Source organism: Homarus americanus, unplaced genomic scaffold, assembly GCF_018991925.1.
Source record: "Homarus americanus isolate GMGI-L3 unplaced genomic scaffold, GMGI_Hamer_2.0 scaffold45299, whole genome shotgun sequence".
Classification (NCBI taxonomy): Eukaryota; Metazoa; Arthropoda; class Malacostraca; order Decapoda; family Nephropidae; genus Homarus; species Homarus americanus.
This window is the reverse complement of record NW_024753650.1, coordinates 191,706-215,699: the sequence shown is the minus strand read 5'-3', so window position 1 is coordinate 215,699 and position 23,994 is coordinate 191,706. Positions and strand designations below refer to the sequence as shown.

Sequence of the window (23,994 nt, the reverse complement as noted above, 5' to 3'; positions counted from 1 at the left end):
TGGCACCTGTATCTTAGGTCAGCCAATGATGTGGGTCCGGCTGTTCACTGAACCACCCCGTGTAATGTCCTGTTATCGAGTGGATCAACTAATTAACTGTTTATTGTGCCACCTAACCTGTCACCTTACGTCAGACAATTATCCGGGTCAGCAGCTGTTTCCTGTTTCACCTGTGACCTCTATTAGCCAGTTACCTGTTCATCTTTTAACGCGAGACACTAATTGGGTAAACAGAAAAAAGTAATATCAGGCTAAAATTCGTGTTCATTCATTCCAAGTTTAAAACAATATGATTTACATTTGTTTTTTCCAAGTAAAATGATGATAAGAGCTTCAGTCTTTATTAAAGTTTGATTAATTTCGATTGAATATAACAAAAGAAAAGTTGGGTCGGCTCTTCAAGTCAACCCCCAAAAAAAAAAAGAACGATTCTGAAACAAATTTACCAGAACCCACAATCCTTTCCGATATTTGTAATTAACCTGAATAAAACGAGTCTCCCCTCTCTCACCCTTCCCCCATCCCTCTTCCCCGCCTCCCGCTCTTTCTCCCCCGCCCCCTCTCTCTCTTCCACCCCTCTCTTTCCCTCTTCCCCACAAGATTATATTACACCTCACCCTTGTTTTAACACCTTTCAGGGAGTGATAAAATTAGCCTTATCAACTGCACTCCAAATACACCAACTCTGAACCCTGAAGATTTAACCCTGGAATAAAAAAAGGCGACAACTCCGGTTCTACGTCAGGAGGTGAACAGAACATCATTTAGACCAACATGTTTCCCAAATAGTAGTTTTAACCTTTGTTCTTATACCCTCACCTGGTCTTCGAATTACCTGTGTAAATCTATACCCAAGGGAAAATATGTCTACTCTAAGGGGTGATAAGTCTATTAGAGGAGAGGTAAACAGTCTCCTAATTACCTGAATAAATTGTCTGACGTTAAAAATAAATAAATAAATAAAAATACCATCGCCCGTAGTGAAGGGGTTAACATGTATAGTCAACACAGAAAGTAAATGATCGTTGGTGTGTAAGTAAGGCTCTGTGTGTGTGTGTGTGTGTGTGTGTGTGTGTGTGTGTAGTCTGTCTTGTCTGCCTTATAAGCACACGGGAAGGGAATTCTAGTCATAACATTCAATTGCTGATGTAAACAGAACACACACACACACACACACACACACACACATTCTAACATCCGGAGTCCTTCCCAGTCATTCACGTCAAATATTTTAAATGAGTGAGGGAGGGAGGGAGGGAGGGAGGGAGGGAGGGAGGGAGGGTCAATGACCAGTGTAAACTCTATCAACGTGACGTCACGGGAATAGGTGGGAATTTGTGGCTCTACGTCAGGTTAAAACAGACAAATACACACACACACATAACTTCCCCACAAACTTGGATGCGGTTTTACACACTGACAACTTTACGTAAGGGAGACTCTACACTGAGACAGACATTCAAACACAAACACATTATGAAGAAACAACTCCTAGTGGCTGTTCTTTATCCCTTTGTTACGTTGATCTATAACATTGCGTCTTATCTCTTCATACACAAAACACACATTCTAAAACAAACAAGAACTGTGTTACGACATCAAGGCATAAACAGAGCCATTAGTAAAAGAGTTCCATCCTAATATACACCTGGGGTAATGTCTTCTTTGTTTACATCACGTACACAACCCGACAATACTGGTAAAGTTATCCCGTAAAATTTTCCTTCACCATAACTCATTCTCTCTCATTTAAGAAAGTCTCATGACAAGTGTTTATACGTCTGGGGAGGTTGGTTATATGGGTGACACGCGCAACACACACATGCCGGTCTGTGTGTGTGTGTGTGTGTGTTAGAAAGGCAGTACAGTAAGCGTGGGGTCTTCCTCAACACAGCGAAATAAACTGGACCCTGTCGAACGCACCAACGAATTACGCCTAATAAGAACTCCACGTATCATCCACACAGCAATTCTCTAAAGCGGATTTCGTGCCAAATTTCACCAATCCTGGAACCAACATTTTGGGTATATTTCCCTCCCCTGCGATGCCTCGTCCAAAACCGTCAAATATTTACGGTGTGTTGCAGCCGCCGCGCCTCTGTCATGTCTCAGCCTGGAGCCGTTATTGTGGGTGTTTGTGGTGCAAGGTGTTGATGATTACCATGTGTTACTGATGATAAAAAAAAACAGGTGATAAAGATGATGAACACAGGTAAACTAAGAAGACTCGCATCATCACAAAGATAATCAAGCAGAAGCAAGACTAACGAGACTACCTGTGCTGGCCGGTGACCTAAAGAAGGCACTGTATTAACACCCCACTCCTACCCTGGCTTTGTATTACATAGGTACCGCTTCATAGTGTCTAAAACAACAGCAATAACCAATGACCAAGTTATCAAGGTATAACAATTTCATAATAAGACGTAAACAGTTAACAGCAGTGTATATTATTTAACGTAGAATCCTATCAACCCCCGTCAGGTAAAATGGGTAGAGAGTAAAGTTATCTTTCACACTTGGGTATAAAAAGTGGACTGCATGAGTATAGGTAACATAACGTGGTGTAAGGGGGGTGAAGCGCCGCCCTGCATGATGACACACACACACTGCCCTGGTGAGCACGATCAACCCTGTCTGACGTACAATGAATGCTTCTAGTTAAGGTAGTCAGTTTTAGTGCTTACCCCTCCGTTCCCCTTCACTACGGGACGCCATTTATAATATTTCATTTCACTAACGACTGGCAATTTTATTCAGAAAGATTTCATTCAACTGAGAGAGACCCCCATCACTCATGGGTTCAGTACTGTATAATCAACTACTAAGGAGCATTCCTACATTCCACACGCGAGACATATTGATCATACGAACCTTTGACACTCTGACCCTTAGTGGATAGTCGGCTATCACCTATAAGTACCACAACAACTCGCCATCATGGGGCTCCCTCTACCTTCCACAGTATAACAACCAACTCATTTCCGTTCTTCTCCATCATTAATTCTGCACGCTAACCTAACGCTGTCTTCTCTGTATTAATGACTGAACAAGGTCATCAAACCAATAGTAAATACTTGCTTAAACATACTCTCTAGTCTAGGTGGTCACTCCTCACAACTCGACGCCTGCGTCTCTAACTAACCCCAGTACCGTGCGTGTGCCCTTGCATAAAGACCCACGCACATGCCTAGTGTGCATGTGTGGAAACTTGAGCGCGCAATCCTTCACAAAGGCACCTGACTGTATAATGCATCTTTGTTCATTCATACACATTCCACCAGTGTTACTCTTGGTCAGGTCTAGCAGTAACGTCATGAGAGCAAGTAGCTATACCCTCTACCCTCAGATCTACGTCTAATTTGTACATCCCTGCGTCCCTTAAATATTACTTCCACTATATCTATAACAACATTCGTTATGACCTGATATGATCCCTGTCTTTGTTCTTGCCGCACCAGACACACAGCTCCACATGGTTACTGAGCATCACCACAACTGTTGGCTGCCTCGCGTGACCATGACTGCCCTCCCTTGTGTGTGCCATTAGCTGCGGTCTTCCTGGAGTGAGTGTCGACGTGTCTACCATAGTAATCACCCCAAAAATTAGTGCTGTAATTAAACTAAAGAATCCCGTTTCTCTCAGCACCGCCAAGGACCGCCGTCACCGCCAGTGTTCTTGGAGTGACATGTATGGGTTTATATTTGTTTGTATAATAAGTAAGTCGTATTAATATCTGGGAAACTTGGTAGTCACACAGCTCGTGGCTTCATATGGGTAACCTCGCGCCTAACATGCTGGAGAGTTGATAACTAATATCTTTGTGGTATTAAAACAAGAATGAACTTGAACATATTGAACCTTAAACGAGGCAGCCAGTCACCACCACAGCCTGCCTTATGCGTAGCTGTTAAAGCCAGCGGCCTCCAGGGGAACTGCTTTATAACTCATAACATTATTCTCCCAAGTTCATACCTCATCTTTATGAACATCATATATGGTAGACACAATTCACAAGTGTACGTTGAAATATATATATATATTGTGTATGGACTTGGGAATCGTCCCTGCAGTGCGATGGGACACACTGCAGGAGATCCATAATAGAATCCTACTGGCCCTAATAGGATAAGACTGAGGACGTCTTAGCAGAGGTACAGCACCAGATGAGGGCTTCTACCAGACGTGATACAGGGTGTGTTACTTTGCCATAACCCGCACTCATGATTACTTCATAGTCAGCGTTAAAACAACACGCTTCATAACACAGCGGATCATATCATATTTTAAGTAAGCGGCTTAAGATGCAATAGTGGTTTCTCCTGTACACTTGGACTGGTTACATGACTGCTGCTGCTACGTATATACGACCCGAGTATATTATAGTATTAAACCGTCAGGAGTTTGTCATATATTGGCAACTGTTTTGTCGACGTTAAATATAAAGATTTCCATTATGAGTCTTGGATCCACACATCGATACGTCAACAACTACACACAAGTTAACCTTTATGATACCTATGTAGTTTGGTCGGAGTGTTCATATAAATACTTAAGACTTAGTCAGACTTTAAACAAGGATCTGTTACAATCAACTAAGACAAAGTTTACAAGTGACTAAAAAGTACCACACATCATTGACACGTTATATAAGGAGTATGCCAGATATGTGCTGACTGTGAATCATTGGTGACGAGCCTTTTATTACCGGGTAAATGGTCGGTTAGAAATACACTGACAAATTACATACTGTTTGCAGAGGTGTGTCCTAAGGCGATACCATTTCTCAAGTCTGTATAGCCGTACGGTGAACCAGAAAAAAATTTGTACATTACTCGCGAGGGACAAGCAAAAGGGCTCATTTTCAAGCACGTACACACACAGTGCTTACTGAACACTCATACTTCCTATCCTCCCCCACTCTTCCCCTGCCTGGTCTTTCTCCTTAAATGTCACAACCTAGAAAAAGTGCAGGAGGAGGCAAGCAAGATTATTCTCTCCCCTTCCTACTCCACATATCAAGAAGCGCTCAACACACTGACCCTCTCGGCTCTCACTCTGATCATCACCACGACCTCATTTACAAGTTTGAGGAGAAGCTTCTGCACCATCCTCGACCCCGTCTCCTGCTTCCACCTGAGATCCAATCAATGTCCGGGAATTGCTGTTCGACACTACAACCGCATCCAGCCCATACGAGCACGTACTGATCGCTATAAGAACAGCTCAGTCCCAACCATTGCAAAAATTATCAACAACTCGTAATCAACCAGTGAATTCACTCCCAGTCAGTCTTAACTTTTTGCACTGTCACTATGTTGAAATGTCCTGTAATTTGACCTTCTCTCCACCTTGTTATTATGTAAAACACTTGTATTATGTTACTTGTATATTATTTGTCAATCAAGTGAACCGTTCTCCAATTATGTAACTATATATTTTCAGCCTTTTGGTCGCCATGCTCTTCCAATAAACCGTTAATAATCATCATCATCATCATCATTACGATTATTACACACAGAAAAATAGCAGCCTAAAAGGTTTAAGGCTCTGTATATCGCCTCACCAACACACGAACAAAATACCACAATAATCAGTCGTGTGGTTTCAGAATCTTGTGTCACACTAACCTCACCGAGAAAATTAATAGATATAAAATAAAAGAGTAAAACAAAAGCTAAAACAATAATAAACACCATTTGTCTCGTGTCTCTCTCCACTTCTTTATATATAGAAAAAATATAACTGACGATCTAAACCATTGTTGCCGTAGTACTGAAGCCATATACCTTGCACCACACACAACACCTGCAGGCTAAACTACACAATCACACCGAAGAATACAATTGACAATAATTTCCTCGACGTTGGCAATAACCAAGACTTAGGGAGCCAACAGAGGAATACAGGTACAGGATACAGTAGGAATTATACAACACATACTTAAGAGCAGCGAAAGGATAATTTAACAAAACCATAAATGACTTTCGAATAATGATTATCTAAAAGCAACGTGTCCCCTTGTCTCAGAAACATTAAGGCTGGGTTGGGTTGGGTTAGGTTTGTAATAGTGTCACCCAAACATGCCACAGGATGCTACACATGTGTGGTTATGATTCATGTTTCCCACCTGGCTGTAGGTATTTCTGTCTCCCCCGACACACCTGCTTAATGGTGACGATTCCAGGCGTCTCCGGTGGTTATTTTTAGTCATCGGGTGGCTGGCTGGCTGCTGTCGATCAGTCATGTTTATAGTTACAAAGTTTACCGACTGTGTGACGTAGAGAAAATAAATATATTTCATCCAAAACAACGAAGTAGATCTGTTTGTGAAAGGTGAGGCAGATGTGTTAATTAATCGAGAAATGGATTTAATACACTAAAGGTGGGTCGAGTAACTGCACGACAGACCGACACTTATAAAACGAGTCGGGATAAATTAGTGACAAGGAAAGAATTTGTGCTATTTATCAATCTTTACAAAGCCCAGGAGAGTGAAGTGGCTGAGTGGATACAAAACTCGCCTCCTGTTTATGGATCTTTGGTTCGCACCCAAAGCGCGCGCGCGCGCACACACACACACACCAGTCCACCCAGCTGTGAATGGATAGATAACCTAACATTACCCAGCTGAGGAAGTGAAAGGTGGTAGAGTGCTATGACGGCCCCGGTGTCTCCTTGTCTCGATTCTATGGGATCCCACTTTCACCTCCACGCCTCCTACACCTAAAAAAAACAGCCCCCAAACAAAGGGCGTGTTCTTAAAAAAAAACCACAATATGGCGTCAGTGGGTTTATCTAGACTAGTGAGTGGTGGAAAGGGCAACAGGAGCAATAAGTCTGTAAAGCTAAACTGGTAAGCCTTCACCTCTAAGACTACTTCATCATTATCCATTGTCCGCTGTATCTAGGTGCGGCATGGGAATATTTCAGTAATTTCTAGCGATAATAAGATTTAAGCACCCTGGGATTTGAGTGTGTTGGTGGAGAGGGGGAAAGGGGTGGAGAGGGGGAAAGGGGTGGGTAGGAGGAGAGGGGTTAGGGGGGAGAGAGGTGTGGGTGGAATAATTCCTGATTTTTATTTTCCTACAAGTGTCCCAGATTGTTACTATAAATCCAGAAATTCCCCCCCCACCCCCCCAAAAAAAATCAAACATTCAAAAAACTGTGATTAACCATTTGTCATTCCACTTCCTTTCTTGTACTTTGCAGTATAATAATAATATCCTCCACAAAATGTAACTAGAACGTTTGAGGACAGTTTAATACCAAACGAGTTCTCTACCGAATACAAGAAAACACACAAAAACACCACGATTGTTTCCACCTGAATGTACTGTTACTAATTTCACAAGAAGCTTTGACAATAAAATGTATTGACAAGTGTTTAATTTAAAGATCCATCCTGTATAAGTGGTTTTATATATACACGTTATTATATGACAACCACTTAAAACTGGCTTTCAAATAAAAACAAAACAAAGCAAATACTGAAACCCAGCCTCTACCCCCTTCACTACCTCACGTCTACCTGTCCAAGACTTTGGGGAGATGAGAAACAGCCACACCATTCAAGACGAAATGACCACATCCTAAGAGGCTCTCAAAACAAAACATAGCAACTCCACACCGTCAACTCATATCCTGTGACAAAACGTATATATACAGTATATATATATTTTTTTTTTTCAGATTATAGTTTCCTGGGGACTCGAGTACAGTACTGACAACTTTGTACTTACAGACACAGATAAACAAATCCTGGCTGTAATTCTTGCGTCTGTATTACGTAATAGACAGTACAGACGACACGACAAATTTTAAAGGTTTATGTTCACAATGACAAGTATCTGTTGTATTTAGACGAGTTGATGCTCAAAACATGGACTAGATATCCGTTTTCTCTGACGGGCCAGGGATCAAGTCCTCGCCGCTACCGTTCTCTCTAAACCAGGCGGGGGGGGAGAGTTCTCGATGACCCCTACAATGGCTTACCTACACAACTACGACACGGGAACACCAAACAACACCTACTACACACAACTAAGTAATTAACAATAAAATGTACATATAGAAAGCTTTATAGTAGTGATGCCATAAAAGGATATGTTTGAGATTAGGAGTATCAGTGGGCAGGCAAGAGTGATCGATAAGCAGTGCGTGTGTGTGTGTGTGCAGGCAATAAAGGAGACAGGCCGCTGCACCACTACCACCACCTCTGCATTACGTTGGTGTCCCAAAGTAAACAAAATCTACGTCATGGTCTCTGTGATTACCAAAGCTCAACTCCCCAATGATGATCGGAAATAACACGCCATTACGGACCTACTGGAGCCAATAAACAAGGTATATTAATTGGTAAATCAACACAGTGATCCCTCTTACGACTCCACGAAGCTAATGAAAAGGTAAGGTAACACTTCGCACATAATCTCTACAGGTAATTACAACCAACTAACGAGCAATTAAAACCTCAAAACGAGTCAACAAAACAATCTATGGACAATCTCTCTTATTTATATACAGTATAACAAATGAGTGAACCGTATTTAACGATATTATAAAACCTAACCTAACCTCACCTAAACACAAGACCAGCGTCGTCACAGTATCAAAATTATACAGGTTTCTCTGGCTAAACAACTCCACAAGTTGCCATGAAGCCCTCAACCAACCTCCTCAGCACACGGACACAGACGAAGGAAGAGAATAACACGAAACAAAACAACGTTATTAGTAGTACATTTAAAACACTTGACATTCTTAGTAACCACATGACTACGCACTTTTCTTCAATTATCCAATCAACGAAAGTTACCCCTCCTGAACCACCACATCCCTCTCTCCTATACCTAAAAATATCCACACTAAACCTATGTACTGTACTGGCCATTAATTTCTCATGTTTACTAAAGCTCGCGGGGCGTAGGAGGAGGGAGAAGAGGTTCACTGGCAGTAGGTCGTACGAGTCAGTTTGGTATAAATAATAAAACCTCAACGTTGTACTCACCCAAACTCGGCCCCTCATAGTTCATTATTTGTTCCAGTAAAGGTAACGACATTACTAACTCATAATTACTTAAAATATTCTTGAAATTATATACAATTCCTCAACGACACAATCTGGACGTAACCACAACACACATGGGTCATTAATTATACTGTTTATGATGTAATTATTAAAAGTGTAACAGTGTTTAACTACCATAAAGACAAACTGTTCATTACCAGGTAGAACAAGATTATGGAGAAGGTGAGGACTAGCGGGTAGTAGTGGTGAAATTACTTGCCATTATCGTCGGTGTTTAATCCCTATAGGAGATATGGTTACTATCTTGATCACCCACGGAGGCTGCCATGGGTTCTCACACACACACACACACACACACACACACACACCTCAGGCTCACATTGTCCCACGTATTCGACAAAATGTTCATCAACACTCAACACCCGGGATGACACTCGACGCTGCCCTGGCTGGTCTACAATAACATTACATATTAATCATTAAGTTGAGGTGGCAAAGGTCAGCCTGAAGACGAACATACACACATACATACAGTATAAAATCTCACTCACCGGTATACATGGAGACGTGGTGACCAGAGGATACAGTGAAGGAGACGCTGAAGCAGTAGACTGGTTCACGTGTTACACAATACCTCCTACACTAGTGAGTTTACAGTCCAGATATCAATGAGTGAGGGAGGAGTGGCACCGTGGCAGTGGTGCGTTACTTCCCGTCTACCGAGTCACTCAGACTGAAGGTGTAACACACGTTAACAGTCCAACAAAGTCTTACACACCACAGTGAGCCGTGGGAAACTTGAAAATTTGTACACAGCCAAATGAGGCACAACAGAGTGAGCACAGCCAAGAGGTGTGTAGGACACTGGTGACCCAGACCCACACTACCACAAGTTGACAACACTAACCTGTGCTGCAGTTCAGGGGACCCCACATCAAACAACCAGTTGCCAGCGTTAACATACACTGTACAGCGTTATGGTTGTACAGCACGCAGCGTCATCTGGTAACCTAAGTGTACATAACACTTCCTTATGATACACTTGAGAATCACTGTATATACACACTTTCATGAACTTGGCATACAATGACTGCACCAACCATACCGGTACACACGGACGTATGTGAAGATCAAGGTCGTTCACATTGTCATGTGATGTAAATAGCAAAGTGTTCCCTCAGTGGGCAGTCTGAAGAGTGGAGATTTGCTTCTCACGAGTGGTGGTTCACGCCCAAGGGTATATCGGGAGGCTGTTTTAGGCCGGTTGGTGAGAGCTGAGGTGAGTAAGCAATGACATGACGCAGACGTTGATTAAGACCACAACATAGGTGACTAGTTATGACAGGTGATGGGAGCGGCGTGGACACACACACACACACACACACACGAGAGCAGGAGTAGCAGCAGGGCAGTGGTTCCTCACACCTTCAGGACCCGCAACAGCCTCCCTCTCCCCTGGTAACTATGACACTGTCGTCACACTTTACTCCCCTACACTTGCTCTGACCGCCAGCAGGACACACAGCCTGGTGATGTGCTGGTGAGGCTGGTGACGACGTACAATGTCAGCGAGAGGGTGTGCGTGGCGTGGTGGTGGTGTTGGCGGGGCGACTGGTGGTAGTGGTGATGGTGTAGCGGAGCGACGTCGACGGCGGCACCAGCGGCCACCAACCCTCCGCCGCCCCGCTACACCGCATCCACCTGGTTCACACCCCGCTATTACCACCCCCAAAATATCAAACCTGCCCACCACAACACCCCCCCAGTTTGGTGGCAGGTATGCTGGTGCTGGTGATGATGGCTGTGCAGATTAATGGTGGCGAGAAGTATAGGAGCGGGGTCATACTTCACACTACCTGGAGCAAGAATACGTAAGCAGCAACAGGGAGGCTGCCACGACTTGACACACACCGTCTACCATCTATTTACCTTCCTCACTATAACATTTACCTATAACAGTCCTCCACGTAATCACACAGGCCCTCGACGAGAGCATAATATATCCACAGGAGGATTGGCCTCCGCTAGGCCTACTGCCGCCACCACTCACCAGTCAGTCACATGTTTATCCTCCATAACTCTACTCTGATGTGTTGTGGTTACTGTATCACATCTGCACATTAACTACATTGTTAATTATGTTAAATACTATTTTAATTGGGTCTATATAACAACAATAACAATTCTATATTCAAATCACAAGTTAACATCTACAATTAAAGGCCAAAATGTTCAGGTAATAATCGAGTGTCATAATTGGTTCACTTTCACATAAAACTTGAAGTCACGAAATACAACGAGACTCGGGCTAGAGGCTGAGTGACGTTACCTCATCTCGTGAAAGCTGGGCGTGACCCCTCCAGAGCCCACCGTGGACTACACAGCCACACCCTGACCCTAGTGTTTACCACAATACACCTACCACCAACAAAATGGTCCTTGTATACTATCTAAACCTGAGTCTACACAGAGTAAACAACATGAACACTTTACAGTATACTTTACCAATACTGCAACTAACTCGAGTATGTTGACCCCACCCACACTACATTTGTTGACACACACACGCGCACGCACGCACGCACGCACGCACGCACGCACACACACGCACGCACACACACACACGCACACACACACACACACACACACAACTCGACAGACAACTAGGGGCAAGGTGCCAACTCAAGTCAGCTGTTGCCATTTACAGGGTTGCGACTATGACCATGACCTTGACCTTGACCTCATTAGAAGGGACCACAGGAAGAGGGCTCTACGCCATTGACTCTTTAGGCTTCTACGCCCTTAACTCATGAGACATAAAGGCAAGCATGAACTTAGCATGCTTCCCTGTTGGGCGCTGTAAACGCTTCTGCGCTTCACCTTACACATGGATGTAGGGGAGTGCCCAATAAATAAATTAAAAAAAAAAAAAAAAAGAACAGGGCCCAATACGCCGGGGTCCCAACGCTGTGAGGGAGAAATCTGAAATCTGATGGTTGGGTGAGCACGACGTCTCTGTCTCTCTGCCTCTTTCCTCTCCTCCCTCTCTCTCCCTCCCTCTCTCTCCCTCTCTCTTCCTCCCTGCCTGCCTGCCTCCTTCCTTCCTTCCTTCCTCCCTCCTCTCTTCCTCTTTCCCTCTCTGCCTCCCTCACCCCCTCTCTCTCTCTGCCCAACAATGTTCTGGGTTTGTTTTCGATAATTCTCCATACCCTGAATTGTTGTACATCGTTCAAGCAGTATAACAACACCATTAAAATAATCCTCTTAACTATGTGGTGATGGCTACAGGACGAGAGCCAGAAGGGAACATGCCACTGTTGACACGAGCAGAGTGTGTGTGTGTGTGTGTCTTTCCTTACTCAGCATGACTACGACTCTGGACAATATGTGATGTTTGGCTGAATATTTTGATATACTGTATATATGACGTATATAAGCAAATGGGTTCTTATTAAGTTATGCTAATATAAAAATATCTTGGGCTCTTGTTTTTATCACAATAAAAAAATTTGCTTCGTGAACACAAACATTTTTAAGTTTCACACGGTAAAAATGTACAGCGGAATACAACGCCTAGAGTTTATCATGACTGTGTGTGGTGGCACAAGGCCAGTCACAAGACGTGTGGTGAGCCATGTGACAGTACAGCCCGCCCCTCCAACCCACTAACTCTCCTCTTGAAGAAACATAAAAGAGGGGAAACAGACTGACAAGAAGAAAGGAAATGCGTATGTGGGTGTGTGTACCAGGGATTTCCCCATGACCCTGTGTCTTCCGTTACACACACACACACACACACACACACACACACACACACACACACACACACACACACAAATTGTAGTTTCCCCCGTATTCTGTGAGTCACTCGCTCGACCTTCAGCTGCATGAAGTTTGAGGCCTCCAGGTAAGTAGGAGCCGTCCCCGAGGTAAAGTAGGAGCTGCCGCCACGGAAGTACAAGCCGCCCCCAGGTAAGTAGAAGCCGCTCCCAGGTAAGCAGGAGCCACCCTTCCCAAGGAAGTACGAGCCGCCCCCAATGAAGTACAAGCCGCCCCTCAGGGAAGTAGGAGCCGTCCCCTCCCAAGGAAGTAGGAGCCGCCCCCATGTTAACACTCACACAGCTACAATGTAACGCTACTCATTAATCCTATTTACTGTATTACCAGCAACCCTATTACTACCGTTGCCCTCACATACATACATACAGTACATACACAGATCTCTCTCTCTCTCTCTCTCTCTCTCTCTCTCTCTCTCTCTCTCTCTCTCTCTCAACACTCACTCGACAGACGGACGTGACGACATAATTATTCAGGCTCTAAATCGAAGGCCATTAATTACACCAACAAATGACACATTGCGATGATACACTAACGAGCGATATAATTACCCGGCCGAGACACCCGAACGACCCCCCCCCTCCAAATGTAAACATGACAAACATACATACATACGGTACAAATAGATGATAGATGGCCACTTCCTTCCTCCTGTACGTGTGGTTATCAGGGGTGTACACACATTATACGTACACACACACACACACACACACACACACGTCATGACTCTCCATCAAGACACGAGTGAAGTATCAGAGCCAATCAGAGGAACCTAACCTAACCAAGACGCTATAATGTCAGGTATACGTCTTCTCTACGTTCACTATATGGTACCCGGATATAAAGGTACAGGTTATAACATGATGAGTATACAGTATATTACTAAACCAACTAGGGTAAATAAGTTAAGAGTTATGGTCCAATTAGAGAGGACCCTGAACGGCCATTAAGCCCCTCAGGTATTCCTAAATTCCTGAAGTAGGAATGTAAGAAGCCTCTGTAATGGTGGACGGCGACTGGTGTAGTGTAAGCCGCGGCAGACAGACGGGGGCTTTCCCTACGACCCGTCACAAGGCCTTGAGCGTCACCACCAAGTTCTCTTCTATCCTCGCCAACCAACCACCACCACCACACCTGTACCACCACAACCTACAAACCTTTATCATCATCACCACCTACACACCTGTACCACCACAATTACCACCACCACCTACACACCTGTACCACCACCACCACCATCACTCGTGTACCACCACAACCTACAAACCTTTATCATCACCACCACCACACCTGTACCACCACAATTACCACCACCACCTACACACCTGTACCATCATCACCACCACTAACCACCACCACCACACCTGTACCACAACCACCACCTCCACACCCACTGCAACCACCACCATTACCACCACACCTGTACCACCACAATTACCACCTCCACCTACACACCTGTACCATCACCACCACCAACCACCACCACCACACCTGTACCACAACCACCACCACACCTGTACCACCACCACCACCACCATCACTCGTGTACCACCACAACCTACAAACCTTTATCATCATCACCACCACCACACCTGTACCGCAACCACCACCATTACCACCACACCTGTACCACCACCACCTACAAACCTGTATTATCATCACCACCACCATTACCATCATACCTATACCACAACCACCACCATTACCACCACACCTGTACCACAAACACCACCACCACACCTGTACTAAAAATTTTCTTTTCTATTGCAACTTCCTCACCTAGTACCTAACAATCACAGTACCCCATCCTCACTATACCTAACAATCACAGTACCCCATCCTCACTGTACCTAACGAGGAGAGATAAAAACAGCAGCACCTGTCATAATTATCTAGATGTAATAAGGTCAACACACGGCTTCAACCTACAGCTCCTAGACAATAAACATCAGTAAATAAGATAAAGAAGTTTGGTAGAGAGAATATAAGAGAGAAAGATCAGGTTGGTCCTTTGAGCTTAGTGCGCCTCGCCTGTGTTGACGCCGGGGCAGGAGAGTGATAACCCCGTGAGGGAGAAGAACCACAGTTGGGGCGAGAGGTGGATGAAGAAGCACTGCCTGCCGCCGGCCCAACAACTTACCTGCAGGTAACTGGCTAGGGTGATAATTACCTCCAACAGAAGATACTGGCGGCGTCATACCTGCAACACACAAGTAAACACCTGGTCAGCCTCATACCATCATCCCTAGTACCTATCACACACACACACACACACACACACACACACACGGTTACATTATCCACACTGTCCACACATTGATCTACAATAAATACATACAAAATTGAATATACATTTCAACTGTACATTAATCCCACACTTTTGGATATAAATGATAACATTAGATACTTAGGCAACTAATGTTGTAGTTTACAGCTATGGTTAAAATGAGAAGGCGGCAGATGTGGTGAGAGTGAGTCGTGAGTGTGTGTGTGTGTGTGTGTGTGTGTGTGTGTGTGTGTGTGTGTGTGTGTGTGAGACTTAAACACACACAGGGAGGGAAACAAAGGAACAAAAGACAATAATAGACACATGGCTGATCGAACCATTAGCCAAGAGGATAAAGTTAAGTCAAATAAAAACACTAAACTACGTCATAACTTAAAACGTAACATTACATCAATAACCAGGGACAAGGAGGCGTACCAGACGTGTACAGGACGAGTACTTGACAAGACACATCGACCGAATATTTACAAATAATTCAAGAAGGTATCATAAAAATTACACACACACACACGAGTATTGTAGGAACATTTACGTGATGTTTACGGACACCTGTAATTATCGACACACACACACACACACACACACACACACACACACACACACACACACACACACACACACACACACACACACACCTACCTAGACGGACAATTAACTAAAAAATAATAATAACCAATTAGCGAAAAAAACAAAGGAAAAGATCTTTTATTTTCATATCTAATAATTACTGGGTTAGAGAAAGAAAGAGAGTTTAGTATGTGTTGTGTTGGTTCATCGTCCTTGCTCTACAGGTGCTACACAAACATAATACAACATCTCTCTGGACAGGTATAAGGCCCTTGGTAGAGAAGAAACTTAATGTAATATTAGTGTGTAAATACAACAAGCTGAGTGTTTCATTTTATATACTTGTCGCCGCTAACCTAACCTAACGAACCTAATCTAACCGAACTAACATAAACTAACCTAACTAACCTAACCTAACCTTCGTAAGTAACCTAATCTGACCTAAGTAAACTAATCTAACCAACCTAATCTAACCTAAACTAACTAACCTACCTAAGTAACCTAACCAACCTAATCTAAGCAACCTAATCTAACCTAACCTAGCCCAACCTGACCAAACCCTAAGTAACCTAACCTAACCAATAACAGTACTATAATTTCGACCGTAACCTACCGAGGCTACCGTCCTCTTCAACAACGTGTGAGTAGAGACCGTAGAATACAAAATAAATATACAGCCCAGTGTTTTATCTTCTACAGAGGAATTCTAATGTAGTGATACGTGTAGAATTACATATTTACTCTACATAATATATATATAAATGTATTCATCATTCCAGACTAGCTGTAGTTTGTACCTGTTAGTGTTATACAAAAACAAAAACATATCTACAGTAGGAAGCTAGCGAGTCATTTCATCCCTAGAGGTCCTTTAGAATTTCTTTAGGGGGGAAGGAGGGGGGAGGGCAAGATAAACAATCAGCGAAGGACACCAAGCAAGCAAGCAAGCAAATCAAGTACTGTCACTAATCAAGACAGGTGTTTAGATAATACCTTGTGACCGGCAACGTGACGTAACACACATCCAGACGTCGTTTACCTTATCATTGACACACTTCAGTCTCCTAAGCCCTCCTAACCCACTTCTCTCTCTCTCTCTCTCTCTCTCTCTCTCTCTCGTGTGTGTGTGTGAAAGAGGAGGACAATTTGGGAAAGGGTAGACGGAGAAGAGTAAGGAATACAAAGAGGAAAGAATAAAGAGGTGGACGGCAAGAGGGAAGTAAAGACAAAGAGGAAGGGGGAAGAAGAAGAGAGAAAGAGATGAGGGAAAGAAACGACCAGAGACAATTTAATAAAGACAGGAGAAAGAAGTAGGGAGGAGAAGAGCTAAAGAAAATGTAGAAGGTAGGAACAGAGAGAGAGAGAGAGAGAGAGAGAGAGAGAGAGAGAGAGAGAGAGAGAGAGAGAGAGAGAGAGAGAGAAAGAGAGAGAGAGAGCACGAATAAAGAAAAGTAAAGGAGAGAACGAGCAGGCAGCAGGAAGCGATGACTCACACAGTACAGGGAGGGAGAGAGAGACCTAGCTGCCTATTTCCCCAGCTACTCACCACAGTAGGAGGAAGAGAGTGTGAGAAATTGGAGAGACGCCTTGTGTGTCTGCCCCACCCCCCCACCTCTAGATAGGGAGGCTGGGGGCAGTCACACACCCCGGAGCTAATGAGGGTGGGGTCACTACAAGAGAGGGGAGGTAGTGTGGGGAGGTAGGGGTGTGGGGGTACACATGAGAGAGGTGGGGGGAGAAAAGCGGAAGGAGGAGGAGGGGGAGAGATATAACACTTCCTCCACTAGACACGCAACACACTCTTCCACCTATATACCTCCCAATAAACACAACACACTCTAATACAACTGTCTTCATCACCACACTCGTAAACACCACAACGTTTCTCACCCTGAATGACCTATGACCTTCCCGTAGTTAGTGTGTCCTGACCCAGTATACCAACACTCATTACAGGATATCCTAGCAACAACCAACACTACTACTACTGCGTGGCCTCCAGCCTCCCCCAATAACCACACCTTCGCCGCCATTTTATTACCTTAATATTAAATATCCAATACATAAGTAGCTATCCTATCTGTGTTGAGTTAGTTCAGCCGCAGATCTATGCGGCATTCAGTAACTGTTGCCCCATAGTCAATATCTGCAGCAGTTGTCGGCATTGGGGCAGAAGCTCTCGTCCCCCTGAGGCAGAGAAAAGCCGACCGAAGGAGAGAGAAAGACAGTCGACATCTCATCCAGGCTGTAAAATAACTTCTGGGCTGCTGCTTCTGTTCGGAGATCAACTCCGCGAGTCTGGCGTAGAAACATCTTGCACTTGGTCCCATCCCCTATGCCCTATGCCCTTATCTTGTCGTTCTCGTTCCTCCTGTGTGCAGCATCGAGAGCTAAGTTACGGTGACATGCGGCCGAAGAAAGCTCGCTGTCCCCGCGTCCAGAATCCTCGAGCACTGACGTCAACACGGGCTTCGTTAGATGTGTTTGAAGTCCTATGTTGGAAGATCTCACCGTCCAAAGGAAGGAGGGTCGATTCTACCATGACATCCCGGTAGATTTCCTTCAATATATTTGCTGTGAGGTCCCTTACTACTATTACTACTACTACTACTACTACTACTACTACTACTACTACTACTACTACACACACACTCACTATCTCACTCATAGTCTCACGTCCAGACAAAATAAATGATCAATAATATAATCATAATACAATATGCGTGATCAGTGACACATGGCATAATAAAATTTATAAATAGAACAGTAAAATAAACTGGAGATAAACATAATAACGGGTTGTGTGGGAGAGTGAAACACGGGTTGTACAGTAGAGAGAGTTAGCAGGGACGACGGACCAAATATTACGGTAAGTGTTCACGAGGTTTATAATACTTGCCATATCTAAAGGAACCAGTCCATGTGTGTGTGTGTGTGTGTGTGTGTGTGTTTTATCACCTACAGACATTCACCTGCCTATCCCCCCCCCCCCTCAAGGGCTCCTCACTCCTCCACATGAACATTTACCCCTGTAACGTTTGCTGGAGGGAGGGGGTAGGGGTTAGCTTAGGTCAGATTAGATTAGGTTGGATTAAATTAGGCCACATTAAGTAAGGGTGTTTAACCATCAGGTGAAATAAGCTGGGGTGTCTAATCTTCATATGACGGGTTTTTGTTTATATAATGATTACCGTCCACTGAGTTACTGGGGCAGCTTAAAGGTACAACTGAGTCCCTCACCCAAAAACTCTCTCCGGGTATTATTAATCAAGCTGTACCTCAAGCTGGATCACACGCCGTTTTGAACCCTGGGTGACTCATCATTCCGCTGACTGCACCACTTGAGGCTTGTTCAGTGTGAGTGTGTGTGTGTGTGTGTGTGTGTGTGTGTGTTCAGTGTGTGTGCTAGTTACCGGAAGAATAACTGCATCAACAAAAAATATACGATAAGTCGATGATAAAGTTATGCAACGGCTGTTAACACATGGTTTGAGTGTGGTGAGTCAGGGAGTGTGACTGGAGAGGGAGGGAGAGGGGGAGTGTGACTGAGAGGCAGGGAGGAGGGTAAGAAGGTGTTGAGGAGTGGTGAGACAATGAGAGAGAGAGAGAGAGAGAGAGAGAGAGAGAGAGGCCGTGGTATGTGGAGGAGACGACGACGAGATGGAGTGGGTGGGAGGAAGCAGAGGTGGTGAGGTGTAGAGTAGGGTGGAGTGGACTGCTTGTGTGGTGGGTTGGGGGTGAGTTGCAGAGGAAATGATCCAGCCATACTTACCTAGACATCCACCATCCCCACAACCTCCCCCTCCCCTTCCTCCCAATGCCTTCCACTCACATTCTTTCTTCCCCATCCCTCGCACAACACCCCCGCATTCCCCTACCTCCCTCCTTCCCTCACCCCCCACAGCCAAATGTTCTGCTCGCACCATTTTCCTCCTTGGTAGTGTCGCGTCAGTTTCGATGTTTGCGTCTATATGTTGCCTACTCAATTCAATTCATAACTACTGCCGCCGAGCTTCGTCCTTCTGCAGGCTCCTCCAGCAGACAGAATGATTCATGGCATAAAACTGGAAGAGGTTGAGGTAGAGTGTTGCTTGTGTGAGGGAGGGAGAGAAGACGAAAGGGGGGGAAGGAGGGATAAGGGAGGGAGTGAGGGAGAGGGAAGGTCACGTGGGGCAGGCCAAGTGGAGCTCTAGGTGTCCCTGTGTTAAAGGTGGAACTTGCTCGCCCTAACCCCAACCCCTCCCCCCACCACCACCCTTGTTTTGCCTCTTGTAAGTTACACCACGGACGTACATGTTTGGCAAATACTGCTTGAGGAGGTGTTACATGAGAGAGAGAGAGAGAGAGAGAGAGAGAGAGAGAGAGAGAGAGAGAGAGAGAGAGAGAGAGAGAGAGAGAGAGAGAGAGAGAGAGAGAGAGAGAGAGAGAGAGAGAGAGAGAGAGAGAGAGAGAGAGAGAGAGAGAGAGAGAGAGAGAGAGAGAGAGAGAGAGAGAGAGAGAGAGAGAGAGAGAGAGAGAGAGAGAGAGAGAGAGAGAGAGAGAGAGAGAGAGAGAGAGAGAGAGAGAGAGAGAGAGAGAGGAGAGAGAGAGAGAGAGAGAGAGAGAGAGAGAGAGAGAGAGAGAGAGAGAGAGAGAGAGAGAGAGAGAGAGAGAGAGAGAGAGAGAGAGAGAGAGAGAGAGAGAGAGAGAGAGAGAGAGAGAGAGAGAGAGAGAGAGAGAGTTTTAAGTATATACAGTATGTAAAACTAATAGACAATAGAGCTATACTCAGGTGGGGAAGAGGAAGTGGGTGGTGAGAGGCTGAGGTATGTGAGAAAATGATGTCTTAGAAGAGAGGGGGAGCAGTGGGGGAGAGGGGGAGTAGTGGGGAAGAGGGGGGGAGGGAAGGAGGGAGGGAGGGAGCTAAGAAGGGGGGATGGAAGAGAGGGGGTAGAGGAGAAAGAAGAGGGAAATGCCCCAGCTAAGTAATGGGGTATTTCCAATCGCCAGCATCAATCTCGTCCTTCTTTATATAAAAACTTTACCGTAAGAACTATAATAATAATAATAATAATAATAATAATAATAATAATAATAATAATAAACGTTCAAAGGCGGGGAATATTATGATACTAACCTAACTCCTGAGATAGTGTTAGGGTGGTTAATCATGTGAAGCAAGTTCGGGTGTCTAATCTAGAGGTGACTCGTGTGTGTGGTCTCCCAAGTAACATTGTTTACCCTGGACCCACGCCAACGGCACCCCACAGCAATCACTGACCCCCCCCCCCACCCTCCTCTACCCCAAACAAACAAACTAAACCGATAAAAAAAACTTACATATCTGTGTAAAATTACGTCAAAGAATTTTCAAATAGTTATAAAAAAAAGTCCCAGATCTATATTAAAAAAAAGTTGTAAAAGTTTCAGATAACAGTTCGCATAGTTTTATAGTTTTAAAGTATAGTATTATGATATTTCTTTCTCCAGCATAACGTTACGACATTGGAACATAAAATTCGTTGTTAGTTTACATGTATGTCTGTCTTGTCGCAACTACCTGTACGTGCCGAATCATAGGGCGATAACGTTCAGAAAGCGAATATTGTCTGTTTACTACCTTCATTGTTTCCTCTCAAGATATCTTACCACATCTTGTGTTACAGAACCTAACCCAACACAACACCAGCTACAGTATGAGCTTCAGCGCCGCGCCATCTTTTATAACGGTATGTCACTTGACCACACACACACACACACACACACACACACACACACACACACACACACACACACACACACACACACACACACACACACACACACACACGGCCACACACACACACACACACACACACACACACACACACACACACACACACACACACACACACACACACACACACACACACACACACACACACACACACACACACACACACACACACACACACACACACACACACACACACACACACACACACACACACACACACACACACACACACACACACACACACACACACACACACACACACACACACACACACACACACACACACACACACACACACACACACACACACACACACACACACACACACACACACACACACACACACACACACACACACACACACACACACACACACACACACACACACACACACACACACACACACACACACACACACACACACACACACACACACACACACACACCGGACATTATAACACTGTGTCTTGTCAACGGGATGATGTTCTTATTGTCAATAGATTTCTGAGAAGTATCTGGAGGTCGTCGCTGTTATATAATTATACAGTTTTTCATTTTACAGAAGCACCTTAGGCCTTTTAAGTCTCCACACTCAAAACGACAGTAAATCTTTTAGACTTGAGGGCCAGTTACGGGCTGTGAGGATACAACACACTGCAGAGCCTCGTTACAGTCACTGCTGGGTGCCTGGGAGTGCTGTATCCACTGGGACGCGGCACACAGCACTCTGGTTGGGTCTACGTGTTCTCTCGTTAACAGTTTGAACTTTATCTCACCTTCAGCCTCCAGTATATATACCCTATCAAATGAACCAAATAAATACTGAAAAATAAAACTTGTGTAAACTAATAATTTTTCCCTCCATCAAACGCTCTAGTGAAGCATCTTTAATTAACTATAACGTAGAATTACTTTATCAATCATTAACATCCAATATTCTATAAACTTTTAATTAAATCCAATATTACCGTATATAGCATCGGGTTAGAGCTTAATGTTAGTGACTCGGAGAAGGAAATGGCTGGCTGGGTGGGTGGGGGAGACGAGCGAAAGCAGTCAGTGTTCCTCAGATGTCGTCACAAGAACATATATATTGCACACCGTGTTAAGAATAACCTTTAGGTGTTGGTGAGCGGCGCCTGTGTGCTGCACCACACACACACACACACACACACACACAGTGAATGTCTATATACGATCCCATGAGAAGTGGAGGTATCCTAGGTATTCTCACTCCTCTTTCCTTCCCTTCCCAACTACAATTAATTAAAACATATGGCCACAGACAGGTGAGGGTAGTACAGGTAATCACTGACCAAAACGAGGCCCCCCCCCCTTCATTATTATATGGTAAAGCCTGGAAGGAAAGTGAAGGTGTTTTTAAACCCATACAGCCTTAGCCTTGACCTTGATCCAACACCCACACCCTACCGCCCAAGATTACTGTATCCACACACATTAAATGGCTCACTTCAGCTAAAATAATAAACTGTGGATAATTATACGGAAAAATCTTACTACTGTATACAATACGTTTGTCTTTCGATGACCGAGAAATTGTGCTCATCGAGTTTAGGTTAGGTTAGGTTAGGTTAGGTTAGGTTAAGTTTCTCGAGAAGATTTAACCGCACAATTTACCTCGCCTAATACTAAAATAACGTAGAAGAATCTAGTTATAACGTAAACTTAACGTACCGGGTCCCTGTGTTTGTCAAGCTGCCCAAAAGCTCATTTCTCAAGTCCAAGTTGTGCTCACCTCCTAAACACACGCAAACGATAGTTCCTCTGGATCAGTGCTGGCTGGTGCTCGGACACGCTTGTTGGTAGAGTTGAAGATACCGACTGATTACTGTGATGAACTGGTATGTGTCATAATCAGCACCTCAATGATGACCCCGCACTCTTGCAGCTTGTTGAGTCATTACCGGTCATGATTGGGGTCAACTTAAGGTCACAAAACCGCTTCTATCCAGTTGTCCACCAGTTATTATCTTTTCCTGTTGTAGATCATCCGTGTCAACAGTGTATTGTGGTGTGTGTGTGTGTGTGTGTGTGTAAACCATATTGCTAAGAATGTCCTTATACATGTTGTGTTCATGATTATCGCAAGACTACCTGTGGTCCTGAGTGAGGTAATGCAGACAGCTAGAAGATCATTTACATAAAAACATAAGAATGGAGGAAATTGCAGCGGGCCTATTGTAAATATTACTAATATATATTACTTTATCATCATTATAAAATCCTAAACCAGTCTTGCTGACCAGGATATGTCGTCAGTTCAGCTAAATAGGTTTATAATGACTTACTGTGTGCGGGATGATGTTTAAGTCAGCCATTGTGTACGGTAGAGAGGTAATTGGCTACAAAGAACAACATGGTGATGACACTTCCTCGTCATACCACCCACAGCCCAAACAACAGAGAGGAGAAACTATCATGCTAAGAATCCATCACCATGATAGCAGCAACACAAAACCAGAAGCACGTCACGTTTCTTTAATCTGGTCCAC

The 23,994-nt window shown here is 44.3% G+C and overlaps 1 protein-coding gene across 3 annotated transcripts in view; it reads right to left on the bottom strand.

Annotated features, from left to right (window-relative positions):
• The window catches only part of LOC121855415 (serine/threonine-protein kinase WNK1-like), a 234,231-nt gene that overhangs the window by 148,324 nt on the left and 61,913 nt on the right, over window positions 1-23,994 (bottom strand). For all 3 annotated transcript variants that reach the window (XM_042350336.1, XM_042350337.1, XM_042350338.1), the window contains one exon: window positions 15,043-15,072. In XM_042350336.1, the coding sequence (XP_042206270.1) occupies window positions 15,043-15,072 (30 nt within the window). The remainder of the gene's footprint in view (window positions 1-15,042; window positions 15,073-23,994) is intronic.